At 26.4% G+C, this 16,883-nt stretch overlaps 1 protein-coding gene across 14 annotated transcripts in view; it reads left to right on the forward strand.

Moving 5' to 3' along the window:
* LOC145295882 (SCY1-like protein 2) overlaps nt 1–16,883 on the forward strand; it is a 681,757-nt gene that overhangs the window by 492,511 nt on the left and 172,363 nt on the right. For all 14 annotated transcript variants that reach the window (XR_013869903.1, XM_080141631.1, XM_080141623.1 and 11 more), the window contains exons 4-5: nt 3,644–3,688; nt 7,739–7,882. Coding sequence is in view for 13 of the 14 variants with exons in the window: in XM_080141631.1 (XP_079997757.1) it covers nt 3,644–3,688; nt 7,739–7,882 (189 nt within the window). In the remaining variant the exon portion in view is untranslated. The remainder of the gene's footprint in view (nt 1–3,643; nt 3,689–7,738; nt 7,883–16,883) is intronic.

Genomic DNA, 16,883 nt, shown 5'->3' on the forward strand with positions numbered 1-16,883 from the left:
ATGAAAGTTTGTGAAGGTTCTTAAGAAAAATGGCGACTGTTTCAAATATATTTGTATAAAATTTCAAGGTCTAAATATATAGAAAATAAGAGCTAGACTTTTTTTTACCCTAAATTCAAAATTTAATGAATGCAGCAAATTTCTGTGATTTTACGAATCCTGCAGTACTGGGTCCCTAGACGGCAATTACGAATGTTGTAAAATTTTTCTTGGGACAAATAAAGGCGCCCAACTACCAAGAGCTTGTTGAAACATTACTCATAAGTCCCCATCAACCGAGTGCAAATATAAACATCAAGTAACTTTTTTGCATAGCCATCTTGCCCGTTTTCCAGAAAATCTAGGTGATGTAAGCGACGAGCAAGATGCACGCTTTCATCAAGACATCAGCGACATGGAACTTCGCTATCAAGGTCGTTGGGATGTCATCATGCTTGCAGAGTACTGTTGGTCTATCAAGCGCGATAATGTCTGAGTTCCCCATTCTAGAAAATCAGTAAATATCAATTTATGAATGATGATGATGTCTATGCTTAACATTTTATACAACTTCAAGCTTTAATTATTTTGGTGTGATTACATGAATATGTGTCTTAAAGTTAAAGAAAAAAATATCACTTCTTCGATTTAACTGTTTTTATTGTAGCTATCGGCTTCCTAGAGAGGAAGGGTATTTAATAGCAGAAAAAAACTAGACTGATAGGAAAACGTGACCGCAGTTCTTAAATCAGCGCCCTCAAATTAAATAAAAACAGTTGAAACATCTGAGGCACCATTATCATTGGGGGGGGGTTAATGTAATTAAAGAAAAACGATTTCATTTTGTTAAAGATATGTGTCTATTTAAGACTCCAGGGCCGTTTTAAATTTTTTTTCAGATAAGGACTCCAGATACATTTTTTGTTTTATTATTTAATACTTAAGTTTTTTTCTTATGCCGAATTAACACTTTGAACGCGTACATTGCTCTTTTATTTTTTCTTAGTAATATTTTGCACGCGATGAGTCTGTTAGCATATTAACTGTTATTGTTTTATATATATATATATATATATATATATATATATATATATATATATATATATATATATATATATATATAGCAAGGAGACACCGACGTTATCCGGGATTGACTGAAGATCAGCAAATCTCTCACACTCCCATATTTTGATTGTCATCGAAATTGGTGAAATCTCCCCTTGCTTAATAAAAATCGATTGATTGCTTGCTCTAGTTAGGGACCTCTCCACGCAGTCTATCAGACATCCTCACAATGTTATATATATATATATATATATATATATATATATATATATATATATATATATATATATACATACATATTTCTGTAAATGTTCTAATATTCTAATTTAGAGATTTAGTCAGGCACTCATCAAGACATCCTCACAAATGTTATATATATATATATATATATATAGAGAGAGAGAGAGAGAGACAGTAAAATGATTGATAATTTGTAATTTAAATTTAAATTTTAAATCGGTTTCATAAGGAAGAACATTTCAATTTATTGATTTGTGAAACCGATTTTTAATTTTTAATTTTAATTATAAATTATCAACTATCTTACTCAATATTAAAATAGCTCTAGGATGTATATGCCTATTGAGCTTATTATATATCTCCATTACAACGAGCGCTGTTTTCTTTTATCTTACTTTAATTGTATTAATGAATTTACTAATACATTAAAACATACTCTACTCTTTAGACTGTTGTTCTAATCCCCTTAATATATATATATATATATATATATATATATATATATATTTGTATATATATATACAAATATATATATTTTATATATATATATATTTCTGTAGAAATATATTTTCTTATAATATATATCAATCCTTATTTAAGAAGCTCAATGTGTAATTACAGAGCAATATGGAGAATAAATGACAAAAAAGTTATATTCCAGAATTGTATATGTCAACTGAATTAAAGGAATAAATTATAAGATGGGCTACATCATGAATTTTGGAATATAACTTTTTGTCATTTATTCTCTCTCTCTCTCTCTCTCTCTCTCTCTTTCTATATATATATATATATATATATATATATATATATATATATATATATATATATATTATGTATATAGACCATTAATCATCATTCCAAATGCAAAAAGATGGAATTCATTAATACTCATAATTTATTAGCTTTTTAGGCATTATATAACGAGTTACACATGTCTCATTTGATTGCGAAAGATTAGTAAACAGCTCCTCAGAGACGATTTTATATTCCTCAAAATTGGCAAGAAAATTCAATATATGGAATTGTTTAATATATTAAAGAATTTGAAGATGAAAAACTTCTTTTAAAATCTGTAAAAACACAAATTTAAAAACATTTAATGTGATGTTTATAGATGCCAATCTCAAAAATTTATGAAATTCATATCAATGTGGTCCATCGAAATAATCTGCTTTTTAATTTTTATTAGATTTATCAAGGTACGTATCAGACATTTTTATCAGCTTTAGTAAGACACCCATTTAGATATACTGACGGATAGAAAACTTGGATGCCTACTAGACACGAGTGTCTAAAGTCTCTCTGTACAAGGGTTTGTCACTCACTACAATCTGGTATGAGTGTTATTTGTCTGACTAAATATTCAAAATCACACAGTATTCGCAGCTCAATAAGATCCCGGTATCATTAGCCAACACTGGCTTTTACGAGGAATAGTACACCTTCTCCAAGTGATGTTATTTTAAGTAGTAGTGCGAAGCTGGATACTCCATAAGACAAAGGGAATTCTTGTCCTCGAATCCAATACGAACAAGAGACCACAAGACAGATATACTGTAAAATATTTAACTGGTCAATAGGGGAAAGGAAAATTAGTTTTTAACTTTTTTACTAACTCAACATTAGAGAAGATTTAATGGAATATTCGAATATCTATGCATCTCATATAGAGATCAAGTGTTAGCCTCAAGAAGGGGTTAGGGTAGGGTTAGGGGTCCCTTGATTTTTTTAGAACTTAGACTAAATGAAAATGAAACAAACCAATACCTACATCATTTTACCCATTTCTCCTCGGACTGAGGTACGCTTCCTGTGTATTACATAGGAGGTCCACCCTCATAGGCCTTGCCACCCGGCTTTTGGTTGGGGCAAGTTTATTGCTTGTTACCTGAGGCGCCCTTACCAGGGAATGCCAACGGGTATTATTAGGGATTTTTTTTAGAATCCAGAGTGCCTCTCCTTTAGAGACGCTGGCTTGAAATCTCCGTCTTCTGACCTTGTGTCACATTTTGCTGTGGTGTGCAACAAGTAAATATCTACCCTTCATGACTATATCTGTATAACATGCGTATCAGATACAATGCTGAAATACATATAGATGAAGCGTAAATAGTTATGAGCAAAGATAATTATTGTAATGTAAAATGTCTTTAAAATTGAACCAGAAAAGTATATTTATATTTGAAGAATTTAAATGTTTACTAATTGTCAAATCAAAACTGTAAGAAAAAAAAATGGTATAACTGTAGAAATATAAAATTAACTATAAAACGAAGTTTATTCCGTCTTATAACATCGTTGTAACAATTTGGTTTTCGTTTAGATTTTATGTTTTTATTTCTGTTTTATTTTTCAGGAATGTGATTTTATAGAAATAGAAATTAAATATGGTATTTTACAGGTGCGTATTTTTATGAGCTATTTATTTATGAATTACTAAATGTTGTTTGTGCCATCTCATTCCATTATATAATAGAATTCTACTTCTCATTGTTATTTATGTAAAGAAAGTCTGGTATTAGAATTATGGTACACGTTTAATTGATTCATAAAATACATGTGAAGCGAGAGAGTAAAACATGAAGGCGGTAAGTTCTTAGAAAATCTATTGAGGTCGCATTTTTTATAAAATTTAAAATTTACTATGATAATTATTTTAATACAAGTTTGCACTTCGTATTATTTGAATTATTCGGACTACTGCTCTAATCATGAGATTATTTTCAATGTTTTGGCCGATGTAACCTCCGACATTCCATAGGTGTATCTTGTCGAACTCGGAAGCCTTCTGTCGAACTCGGGAATCTACACAGAATTTCGAACCAAACTCTTTATTTAATCCACGAGGGTATCATAATCTCGTTCTGTCAGCCATGACCGATTAGAAGCGGCCCAAGTAATTCGCAAGTGTATTTTAAATTTGTCCCGCACTGAGGATTGAACCTTCAACCTCCAGACAACTAAATATCATTTAGATGAATCATACTAATTTTCCTCTCGTTTATTTATTTACTAAAAGTTGTAACAATTTAAATTTTCTTAAAATGATAATTGTCTTCTTTTTTTTTTTAAATATCGTAAAGTATTTTTCCTTTTCATTAAAATAAACGTTTTAACTTAAGGCCTTATTTGTAACATCAGATTATTTTTTTTTTTTTTTTTTTTTTTGTCAGAAAAGAATATTTTTCGACTCAGGTCGGAACTACTTTAAAGCATTCATATCTTCCATTCAGAAAGGAATGTTGTCACGATTTCCTGAAATGCCCCTTATGAGAAAATGGCAACGGAGGTGATCACACGACTACCAACGAGTAATATCAAACAGTTATGTCCATAGAAAACTAATTGTGCTTGAAATAAACCAACGTCATTTATTTTAATAAATAATCCAATTTCTTGCAAATATCTAAAACTTTGTTTATTGGTGTTTGCGGTTAATTATCCAAAACCAGTCTTTTATTGCCTGATCCATACCTTGACCCTTTTTAAGTGTATTTGTGTTGAACTCGAGAATCTTTTTTGTCAAACACGCAACGATATGTTGTGTTACGGATAAATAGCTAAAAAGGTCAAACATGTTTCTACGTGACATTGTTTCTGGAGTTTGATGGTTACATTTTCAATGCAGACAATAATAAATATATAATTGTGAGCTACTTGAAATTTTTACACGATCATAACTGTCGAAACGAGAGCATGCTACCCCCGCGGATTAAATAAAGATTTCCGTTCAAAATTCCACCAGATTCTTGAGTTCGACATCAACTACCAGTCAGACAAGAATGTATTTAAACTTAAAACGACTTAGCGCTGTTACCAGGATTAAAACCACCATCATACAAGATCTTTTATTAACTCATGACTATGCCCCCAATGCGAACACAGACCCAAACACGGAATATAGTATTGATCATTTTTCGAAGTCATGCAACAATTTGGGTCTGACTGTTAATCTAAAGAAAATCGAGGTAATTTAAATAAAGTTATGTTGAGCCTCAGGTTTCAATTCATAAAACCAATCTAAAGCTGTGAACAAGTTCGCTTATCTGGGCAGTATTCTGTCAGGGGCAAAACACACGATGAAGTTGATTGCAGGAGAGACAATGCTTGTGGTGCTTTTGGACGTCTCAAAATCACTGTGTGTGAGCGTAGAGGAATTCAGCTTCAGACTAAACTTTAAGTATATCAAGCTGTGATTCTTTGCATCCTCATGTATTTTTGTAAACTTGGACAGAATATACCAAACTTACAAAAAAAAATTAACTATTTCAATATGATCTGCCTCCTTTGATTGTTGAAAATCAAGTGGCAAGATAAGATATCAAACACAGCTTTTAGCCCGGCTAAACCTTCCGTCAGTACACACCATGTTACCGCAGTGGTAGAGTAGTTCGGTAAGTCATATATGCCGCATGTCTGATTCGAGGCTTACAAAACACATCCTTTACGGCCCGTAGGAGGACAGCGGAAACGATTCAATGACAATCTGAAGTTCTCCCTCACACAGTTCAGTTTGTATTCTCATTCATGGGAAAAACTAACCGAAGACAAATGGTCCTGGTCTGCTGCAACTCACAAGGCGGCTACAATTGCTAGATCCACACTCAGTGACGAAGGCAAGAGGAAACGCGACATCAGATAGAATTATAACACAGGCGTTCAACATGCGGGAAATACTTCAGAACTCGAATCAGGATAAAAAAAAGCCATCTCATAACACATAGAACAATTACCTGATCACGATCATCTTTGCCAACGATGGGCGAACATCATATCATCAAATAGAGTTTAAATTTCCTTTTTTTCTATGTAAATTGCTAGTGGGTAAGGGGTAAATATTAGACTCCTATATCAAAAGTCGATTTGGATCATGTGATCAAAAGAAAATGTGTAACTGAATGCTGAATTTCATCATAAATTTCTGTTTTGTTGATAAGATTTTATGATAAAGCCTTCAGAGTATCTAATTAAAATTGCATCTAACAATATTGAAGCATAAGGCGAACTAAAGGAGCGCTAGACCTATCAAAATTTCTGCAAGAACGAATCGTGGATCGGCATGAAGGTTGTCTTAGTACACACAAATAGTAGGAAATGTTAATAGAATGATCGTACAATTCACAAGAGAAGACGAAGAGTGCACAAAACCTGACCCCGGTCGCTTCGGTCCCTCTGTGAAAAGAAATGTTGAAGAAGTTAAAAAGTTTTTGACATTGCAACACAAGCTGGTGTCAGTCCTATGGTAGAGCTGCGAGAAGGAAACTTCTTCTTTAATATCAAGCGCAGAAAAAATTGGGCTCGTGAATTGATGGAAAGAGCTATGATCTTTTAAAACAATGTCATATTCTCTGATGAGTCACGATTTGCATCATTTCCCGACACTACGGAGGCTCCATCGGCAAGAGTTTTACTTAAAAAAACTGCAGCCAACGCTGAAACTTGCGTGGTGTCTCGGTTATGGTATCGGGTGCAATTTCGACATAGTGGAGTGAGAAGGAAACATCAATTCTGCTAAGTAGGTTTAAATATTACATGAAAGACTCCTACGAATATTCTCAAGTGGTAAAATGAATAAAAATAACTCCCTATTTATGGAAGACGAAGCTCTTTGTCATTCTGCCATTGGTTGAGCCAAAATGAGATTAATAAAATTTCAAGATTAAGTCAGTCCTCGGATATGGACCAAATTGAAAACCTTTACGGCATATTAGATCGGAACCCTAGCAAAACGAAAAGGGACCCATCTTCTAGGTTTTAACTTTTAGCATTATTGTGTTAGACATGGTAAGAAATTCCTCAGGATGATAATCGTCAACTGATCAATGTCATGCCTAGAAGGCTTCTAGCATTGGAAACAGCAAAGGGAATGTCGACCAAGTATTAGTTATTCAATTTGTGACCATTTATTTTTATTTTGTTCTATAAATTATACGATTATCGAAACAAACTGTTTTTATGGGTGTCTATTCTTTTCTGTCATGTCTGTGTACATATATATATATATATATATATATATATATATATATATATTTATATATATATATATATACATATGTATGTATATGTATATGTATATATGTGCGTGTGTGTATAAAAACTATTTAATAAATTCACTTACTGACTTTAAGATCAAATGTTTTGAGTTCATTTTATTCAAAATTAATTTCGAATTAAAAAAAATACAAAAAGTGAAATACTGCTTTATGTGCTTTTAATTAAACAACAAAACTATTATTAACGGATCAATTATGTTTTGTTTTTTTATTGCATTTGAGCGTTTTACCAGTTAATGAACATCAATGTTTATTATCGGCTGATATTATTATTATATGCTGCGTGCATAATTAAGATTAACTTTTGTTAATTAAAGTTCTTTTCTAATGAATGATTATCGTGTAATCTTTTAATCAGGATTTCCGTTAATTTTTTCCATCTTTTTTTTAATCCCAAGATCGCCGAAGCTCTCTGTTATTTGCACGTCACTGAACAGATGATCCACCGTAACATTTCGCCGCAGTCAATTCTTCTCACAAAGCGCGGAGGATGGAAGATGGCTGGACTTGGGTTTGCTGAAAAGTCGCTTAAAGATGGCAAGGTTTCTTTCTTTGTTCATTCTCCCATATTGATTTTGTACAGTGATAATTACTGTTCTTTTACTTTGTCATAGGACAGGCAAGAATGGCAAGGCAGCACAGGACAAACAAGATATCCCAAACATTTTAAGACGATCTTTTTTCTCCTTTGATGACCATTTACAATAAAAAGAATATGTATATGTATGATATATGTAAACACTTATTTTGGCTTATTTAGTATCGATCGCGATTCTGCGATTACACCTTATCAGCGTCCAAAACGTTTATGAAGAATTCAAAATCTCATAACAGGTAGATACGAAATGCAAACCAGAAATCAGATACAAAACAAAACGACAATACCAGCACATCCTTTTAAAAGTCGTAGATTTGGTGGAAGGGGCCGTTTTGTAGCGCAATGTCCTGCTATTATTAGTGTTGTTTTCTGATTTTGTTTTGTTATTGGGTTTTTTTTTCATAATTATTTGAAGCTCCCATGAAATGCAAACGCTGAAATACAATTACAGTTGTGTAAGCCAAATGAAATGTTTGTTTAATAAATAGTTATAAATGTCTAACTGGGATTCAGCACTGTTGTAAGCGTGTTGTTTTTTTTAATCCATCATAGCTTAACTTGTTTAATTTATAGACACGCGCATACACACGCACAGTATATATCCATATATATATATATATATATATATTTATATATATATATATATATATATATATATAACAATACAGCTACATTCCAAATTTCAATTTTTGTATTTCTTTCAACATGTTAAAATTTCCATATATTTTTGCAGCAGTTGTAGTTACGTAGAATCGATCAGTTATTAGTTTGTCGATACTCAATATATCTACTGTTGGTTCTTCAGAAAACAGGAATTTATTTACATTAGAAAAAAAAGCAGTCATGCCATACAGTTATGTGGGAAAAGATCGCGTGTTTTTATATTGCCAATACATATACATATATATATATGTGTGTGTGCGTGTGTGTTTGTATGTGTGTGTGTGCGCGCGCGTGTGTTTTGTATCTACAGAAAAGAAGGTCAGAAGATGTGTCTCTTATATTTACATGTAAAACAAAATATTCAGTACTATATTTAGATGGTCAATTGAGAGAGGAAAATAATGCTCTACGCTTCTTTATAAACTCAGTGTCTGAGAGGCAAAGGAAAACGTCAGTGGGATACTCGAATAATATCTATGTATCTCATATACTCAAATAATATCTATGTATCACATATACTACGAATAATATCTATGTATCTCATATAGAAATAATATCTATGTATCTCATATACTAAAATAATATCTATATATCTCATATAGAAATAATATCTATGTATCTCATATACTAAAATAATATCTATGTATCTCATATACTAAAATAATATCTATGTATCTCATATACTAAAATAATATCTATGTATCTCATATACTAAAATAATATCTATGTATCTCATATACTCGAATAATATCTATGTATCTCATATAGAAATAATATCTATGTATCTCATATAGAAATAATATCTATGTATCTCACATAGAAATAATATCTATGTATCTCATATACTCGAATAATATCTATGTATCTCATATAGAAATAATATCTATGTATCTCATATAGGAATAATATCTATGTATCACATATACTCGAATAATATCTATGTATCTCATATACTCTAATAATATCGATGTATCTCATATAGAAATAATATCTATGTATCTCATATTGAAATAATATCTATGTATCTCATATAGAAATAATATCTATGTATCTCATATACTAGAATAATATCTATGTATCTCATATACTCGAATAATATCTATGTATCTCATTATAGAAATAATATCTATGTATCTCATTATAGAAATAATATCTATGTATCTCATATAGAAATAATATCTATGTATCTCATATAGAAATAATATCTATGTATCTCATATAGAAATAATATCTATGTATCTCATATAGAAATAATATCTATGTATCTCATATACTCGAATAATATCTATGTATCTCATATAGAAATAATATCTATGTATCTCATATAGAATTAATATCTATGTATCTCATATAGAAATAATATCTATGTATCTCATATAGAAATAATATCTATGTATCTCATATAGAAATATCTATGTATCTCATATACTCGAATAATATCTATGTATCTCATATAGAAATAATATCTATGTATCTCATATAGGAATAATATCTATGTATCACATATACTCGAATAATATCTATGTATCTCATATACTCTAATAATATCGATGTATCTCATATAGAAATAATATCTATGTATCTCATATTGAAATAATATCTATGTATCTCATATAGAAATAATATCTATGTATCTCATATACTCGAATAATATCTATGTATCTCATTATAGAAATAATATCTATGTATCTCATTATAGAAATAATATCTATGTATCTCATATAGAAATAATATCTATGTATCTCATATAGAAATAATATCTATGTATCTCATATAGAAATAATATCTATGTATCTCATATAGAAATAATATCTATGTATCTCATATACTAGAATAATATCTATGTATCTCATATAAAAATAATATCTATGTATCTCATATAGAATTAATATCTATGTATCTCATATAGAAATAATATCTATGTATCTCATATAGAAATAATATCTATGTATCTCATATAGAAATATCTATGTATCTCATATACTCGAATAATATCTATGTATCTCATTATAGAAATAATATCTATGTATCTCATATAGAAATAATATCTATGTATCTCATATAGAAATATCTATGTATCTCATATACTCGAATAATATCTATGTATCTCATATACTAGAATAATATCTATGTATCTCATTATAGAAATAATATCTATGTATCTCATATAGAAATAATATCTATGTATCTCATATAGAAATAATATCTATGTATCACATATACTCGAATAATATCTATGTATCTCATATACTCTAATAATATCGATGTATCTTATATAGAAATAATATCTATGTATCTCATATTGAAATAATATCTATGTATCTCATATAGAAATAATATCTATGTATCTCATATACTAGAATAATATCTATGTATCTCATATAGAAATAATATATATGTATCTCATATAGAAATAATATATATTTATCTCATATAGAAATAATATAGAATAATATCTATGTATCTCATATACTAGAATAATATCTATGTATCGCATATAGAAATAATATATATGTATCTCATATAGAAATAATATCTATGTATCTCATATACTCGAATAATATCTATGTATCTCATATAGAAATAATATCTATGTATCTCATATAGAAATAATATCTATGTATCTCATATAGAAATAATATAGAATAATATCTATGTATCTCATATACTCGAATAATATCTTTGTATCTCATATAGAAATAATATCTATGTATCTCATATAGAAATAATATCTATGTATCTCATATAGAAATAATATAGAATAATATCTATGTATCTCATATACTAGAATAATATCTATGTATCTCATATAGAAATAATATCTATGTATCTCATATAGAAATAATATCTATGTATCTCATATACTCGAATAATATCTATGTATCTCATATAGAAATAATATCTATGTATTTCATATACTAGAATAATATCTATGTATCTCATTATAGAAATAATATCTATGTATCTCATATAGAAATAATATCTATGTATCTCATATAGAAATAATATCTATGTATCTCATATAGAAATAATATATATGTATCTCATATACTCGAATAATATCTATGTATCTCATATACTCTAATAATATCTATGTATCTCATATACTCGAATAATATATATGTATCTCATATACTAGAATAATATCTATGTATCTCATATAGAAATAATATCTATGTATCTCATATAGAAATAATATCTATGTATCTCATATAGAAATAATATCTATGTATCTCATATAGAACTAATATCTATGTATCTCATATAGAAATAATATCTATGTATCTCATATACTAGAATAATATCTATGTATCTCATATAGAAATAATATCTATGTATCTCATATAGAAATAATATCTATGTATCTCATATACTAGAATAATATCTATGTATCTCATATAAAAATAATATCTATGTATCTCATATAGAAATAATATCTATGTATCTCATATAGAAATAATATCTATGTATCTCATATACTGGAATAATATCTATGTATCTTATATAGAAATAATATCTATGTATCTCATATACTAGAATAATATCTAAGTATCTCATATAGAAATAATATAGAATAATATCTATGTATCTCATATACTCGAATAATATCTATGTATCTCATATAGAAATAATATAGAATAATATCTATGTATCTCATATACTCGAATAATATCTATGTATCTCATATACTAAAATAATATCTATGTATCTCATATACTTAAATAATATCTATGTATCTCATATACTAAAATAATATCTATGTATCTCATATAGAAATTATATCTATGTATCTCATATAGAAATAATATCTATGTATCTCATATACTCGAATAATATCTATGTATCTCATATAGAAATAATATAGAATAATATCTATGTATCTCATATACTAAAATAATATCTATGTATCTCATATACTTAAATAATATCTATGTATCTCATATACTAAAATAATATCTATGTATCTCATATAGAAATTATATCTATGTATCTCATATAGAAATAATATCTATGTATCTCATATACTCGAATAATATCTATGTATCTCATATAGAAATAATAAAGAATAATATCTATGTATCTCATATAGAAATAATATAGAATGATATCTATGTATCTCATATAGAAATAATATAGAATCTATGTATCTCATATAGAAATAATATAGAATAATATCTATGTATCTCATATAGAAATAATATAGAATAATATCTATGTATCTCATATAGAAATAATACAGAATAATATCTATGTATCTCATATAGAAATAATATAGAATAATATCTATGTATCTCATATAGAAATAATATAGAATCTATGTATCTCATATAGAAATAATATATATGTATCTCATATAGAAATAATATATATTTATCTCATATAGAAATAATATAGAATAATATCTATGTATCTCATATACTAGAATAATATCTATGTATCGCATATAGAAATAATATATATGTATCTCATATAGAAATAATATCTATGTATCTCATATACTCGAATAATATCTATGTATCTCATATAGAAATAATATCTATGTATCTCATATAGAAATAATATCTATGTATCTCATATAGAAATAATATAGAATAATATCTATGTATCTCATATACTCGAATAATATCTTTGTATCTCATATAGAAATAATATCTATGTATCTCATATAGAAATAATATCTATGTATCTCATATAGAAATAATATAGAATAATATCTATGTATCTCATATACTAGAATAATATCTATGTATCTCATATAGAAATAATATCTATGTATCTCATATAGAAATAATATCTATGTATCTCATATACTCGAATAATATCTATGTATCTCATATAGAAATAATATCTATGTATTTCATATACTAGAATAATATCTATGTATCTCATTATAGAAATAATATCTATGTATCTCATATAGAAATAATATCTATGTATCTCATATAGAAATAATATCTATGTATCTCATATAGAAATAATATATATGTATCTCATATACTCGAATAATATCTATGTATCTCATATACTCTAATAATATCTATGTATCTCATATACTCGAATAATATATATGTATCTCATATACTAGAATAATATCTATGTATCTCATATAGAAATAATATCTATGTATCTCATATAGAAATAATATCTATGTATCTCATATAGAAATAATATCTATGTATCTCATATAGAAATAATATCTATGTATCTCATATAGAACTAATATCTATGTATCTCATATACTAGAATAATATCTATGTATCTCATATAGAAATAATATCTATGTATCTCATATAGAAATAATATCTATGTATCTCATATACTAGAATAATATCTATGTATCTCATATAAAAATAATATCTATGTATCTCATATAGAAATAATATCTATGTATCTCATATAGAAATAATATCTATGTATCTCATATACTGGAATAATATCTATGTATCTTATATAGAAATAATATCTATGTATCTCATATACTCGAATAATATCTATGTATCTCATATAGAAATAATATCTATGTATTTCATATACTAGAATAATATCTATGTATCTCATTATAGAAATAATATCTATGTATCTCATATAGAAATAATATCTATGTATCTCATATAGAAATAATATCTATGTATCTCATATAGAAATAATATATATGTATCTCATATACTCGAATAATATCTATGTATCTCATATACTCTAATAATATCTATGTATCTCATATACTCGAATAATATATATGTATCTCATATACTAGAATAATATCTATGTATCTCATATAGAAATAATATCTATGTATCTCATATAGAAATAATATCTATGTATCTCATATAGAAATTATATCTATGTATCTCATATAGAAATAATATCTATGTATCTCATATAGAACTAATATCTATGTATCTCATATACTAGAATAATATCTATGTATCTCATATAGAAAAAATATCTATGTATCTCATATAGAAATAATATCTATGTATCTCATATACTAGAATAATATCTATGTATCTCATATAAAAATAATATCTATGTATCTCATATAGAAATAATATCTATGTATCTCATATAGAAATAATATCTATGTATCTCATATACTGGAATAATATCTATGTATCTTATATAGAAATAATATCTATGTATCTCATATACTAGAATAATATCTATGTATCTCATATAGAAATAATATAGAATAATATCTATGTATCTCATATACTCGAATAATATCTATGTATCTCATATAGAAATAATATAGAATAATATCTATGTATCTCATATACTCGAATAATATCTATGTATCTCATATACTAAAATAATATCTATGTATCTCATATACTTAAATAATATCTATGTATCTCATATACTAAAATAATATCTATGTATCTCATATAGAAATTATATCTATGTATCTCATATAGAAATAATATCTATGTATCTCATATACTCGAATAATATCTATGTATCTCATATAGAAATAATATAGAATAATATCTATGTATCTCATATACTAAAATAATATCTATGTATCTCATATACTTAAATAATATCTATGTATCTCATATACTAAAATAATATCTATGTATCTCATATAGAAATTATATCTATGTATCTCATATAGAAATAATATCTATGTATCTCATATACTCGAATAATATCTATGTATCTCATATAGAAATAATAAAGAATAATATCTATGTATCTCATATAGAAATAATATAGAATGATATCTATGTATCTCATATAGAAATAATATAGAATCTATGTATCTCATATAGAAATAATATAGAATAATATCTATGTATCTCATATAGAAATAATATAGAATAATATCTATGTATCTCATATAGAAATAATACAGAATAATATCTATGTATCTCATATAGAAATAATATAGAATAATATCTATGTATCTCATATAGAAATAATATAGAATCTATGTATCTCATATAGAAATAATATATATGTATCTCATATAGAAATAATATATATTTATCTCATATAGAAATAATATAGAATAATATCTATGTATCTCATATACTAGAATAATATCTATGTATCGCATATAGAAATAATATATATGTATCTCATATAGAAATAATATCTATGTATCTCATATACTCGAATAATATCTATGTATCTCATATAGAAATAATATCTATGTATCTCATATAGAAATAATATCTATGTATCTCATATAGAAATAATATAGAATAATATCTATGTATCTCATATACTCGAATAATATCTTTGTATCTCATATAGAAATAATATCTATGTATCTCATATAGAAATAATATCTATGTATCTCATATAGAAATAATATAGAATAATATCTATGTATCTCATATACTAGAATAATATCTATGTATCTCATATAGAAATAATATCTATGTATCTCATATAGAAATAATATCTATGTATCTCATATACTCGAATAATATCTATGTATCTCATATAGAAATAATATCTATGTATTTCATATACTAGAATAATATCTATGTATCTCATTATAGAAATAATATCTATGTATCTCATATAGAAATAATATCTATGTATCTCATATAGAAATAATATCTATGTATCTCATATAGAAATAATATATATGTATCTCATATACTCGAATAATATCTATGTATCTCATATACTCTAATAATATCTATGTATCTCATATACTCGAATAATATATATGTATCTCATATACTAGAATAATATCTATGTATCTCATATAGAAATAATATCTATGTATCTCATATAGAAATAATATCTATGTATCTCATATAGAAATAATATCTATGTATCTCATATAGAACTAATATCTATGTATCTCATATACTAGAATAATATCTATGTATCTCATATAGAAATAATATCTATGTATCTCATATAGAAATAATATCTATGTATCTCATATACTAGAATAATATCTATGTATCTCATATAAAAATAATATCTATGTATCTCATATAGAAATAATATCTATGTATCTCATATAGAAATAATATCTATGTATCTCATATACTGGAATAATATCTATGTATCTTATATAGAAATAATATCTATGTATCTCATATACTCGAATAATATCTATGTATCTCATATAGAAATAATATCTATGTATTTCATATACTAGAATAATATCTATGTATCTCATTATAGAAATAATATCTATGTATCTCATATAGAAATAATATCTATGTATCTCATATAGAAATAATATCTATGTATCTCATATAGAAATAATATATATGTATCTCATATACTCGAATAATATCTATGTATCTCAT

Source organism: Euprymna scolopes, chromosome 16 (genome assembly GCF_053919585.1).
Source record: "Euprymna scolopes isolate OS-2025 chromosome 16, ASM5391958v1, whole genome shotgun sequence".
Taxonomy (NCBI): Eukaryota; Metazoa; Mollusca; class Cephalopoda; order Sepiida; family Sepiolidae; genus Euprymna; species Euprymna scolopes.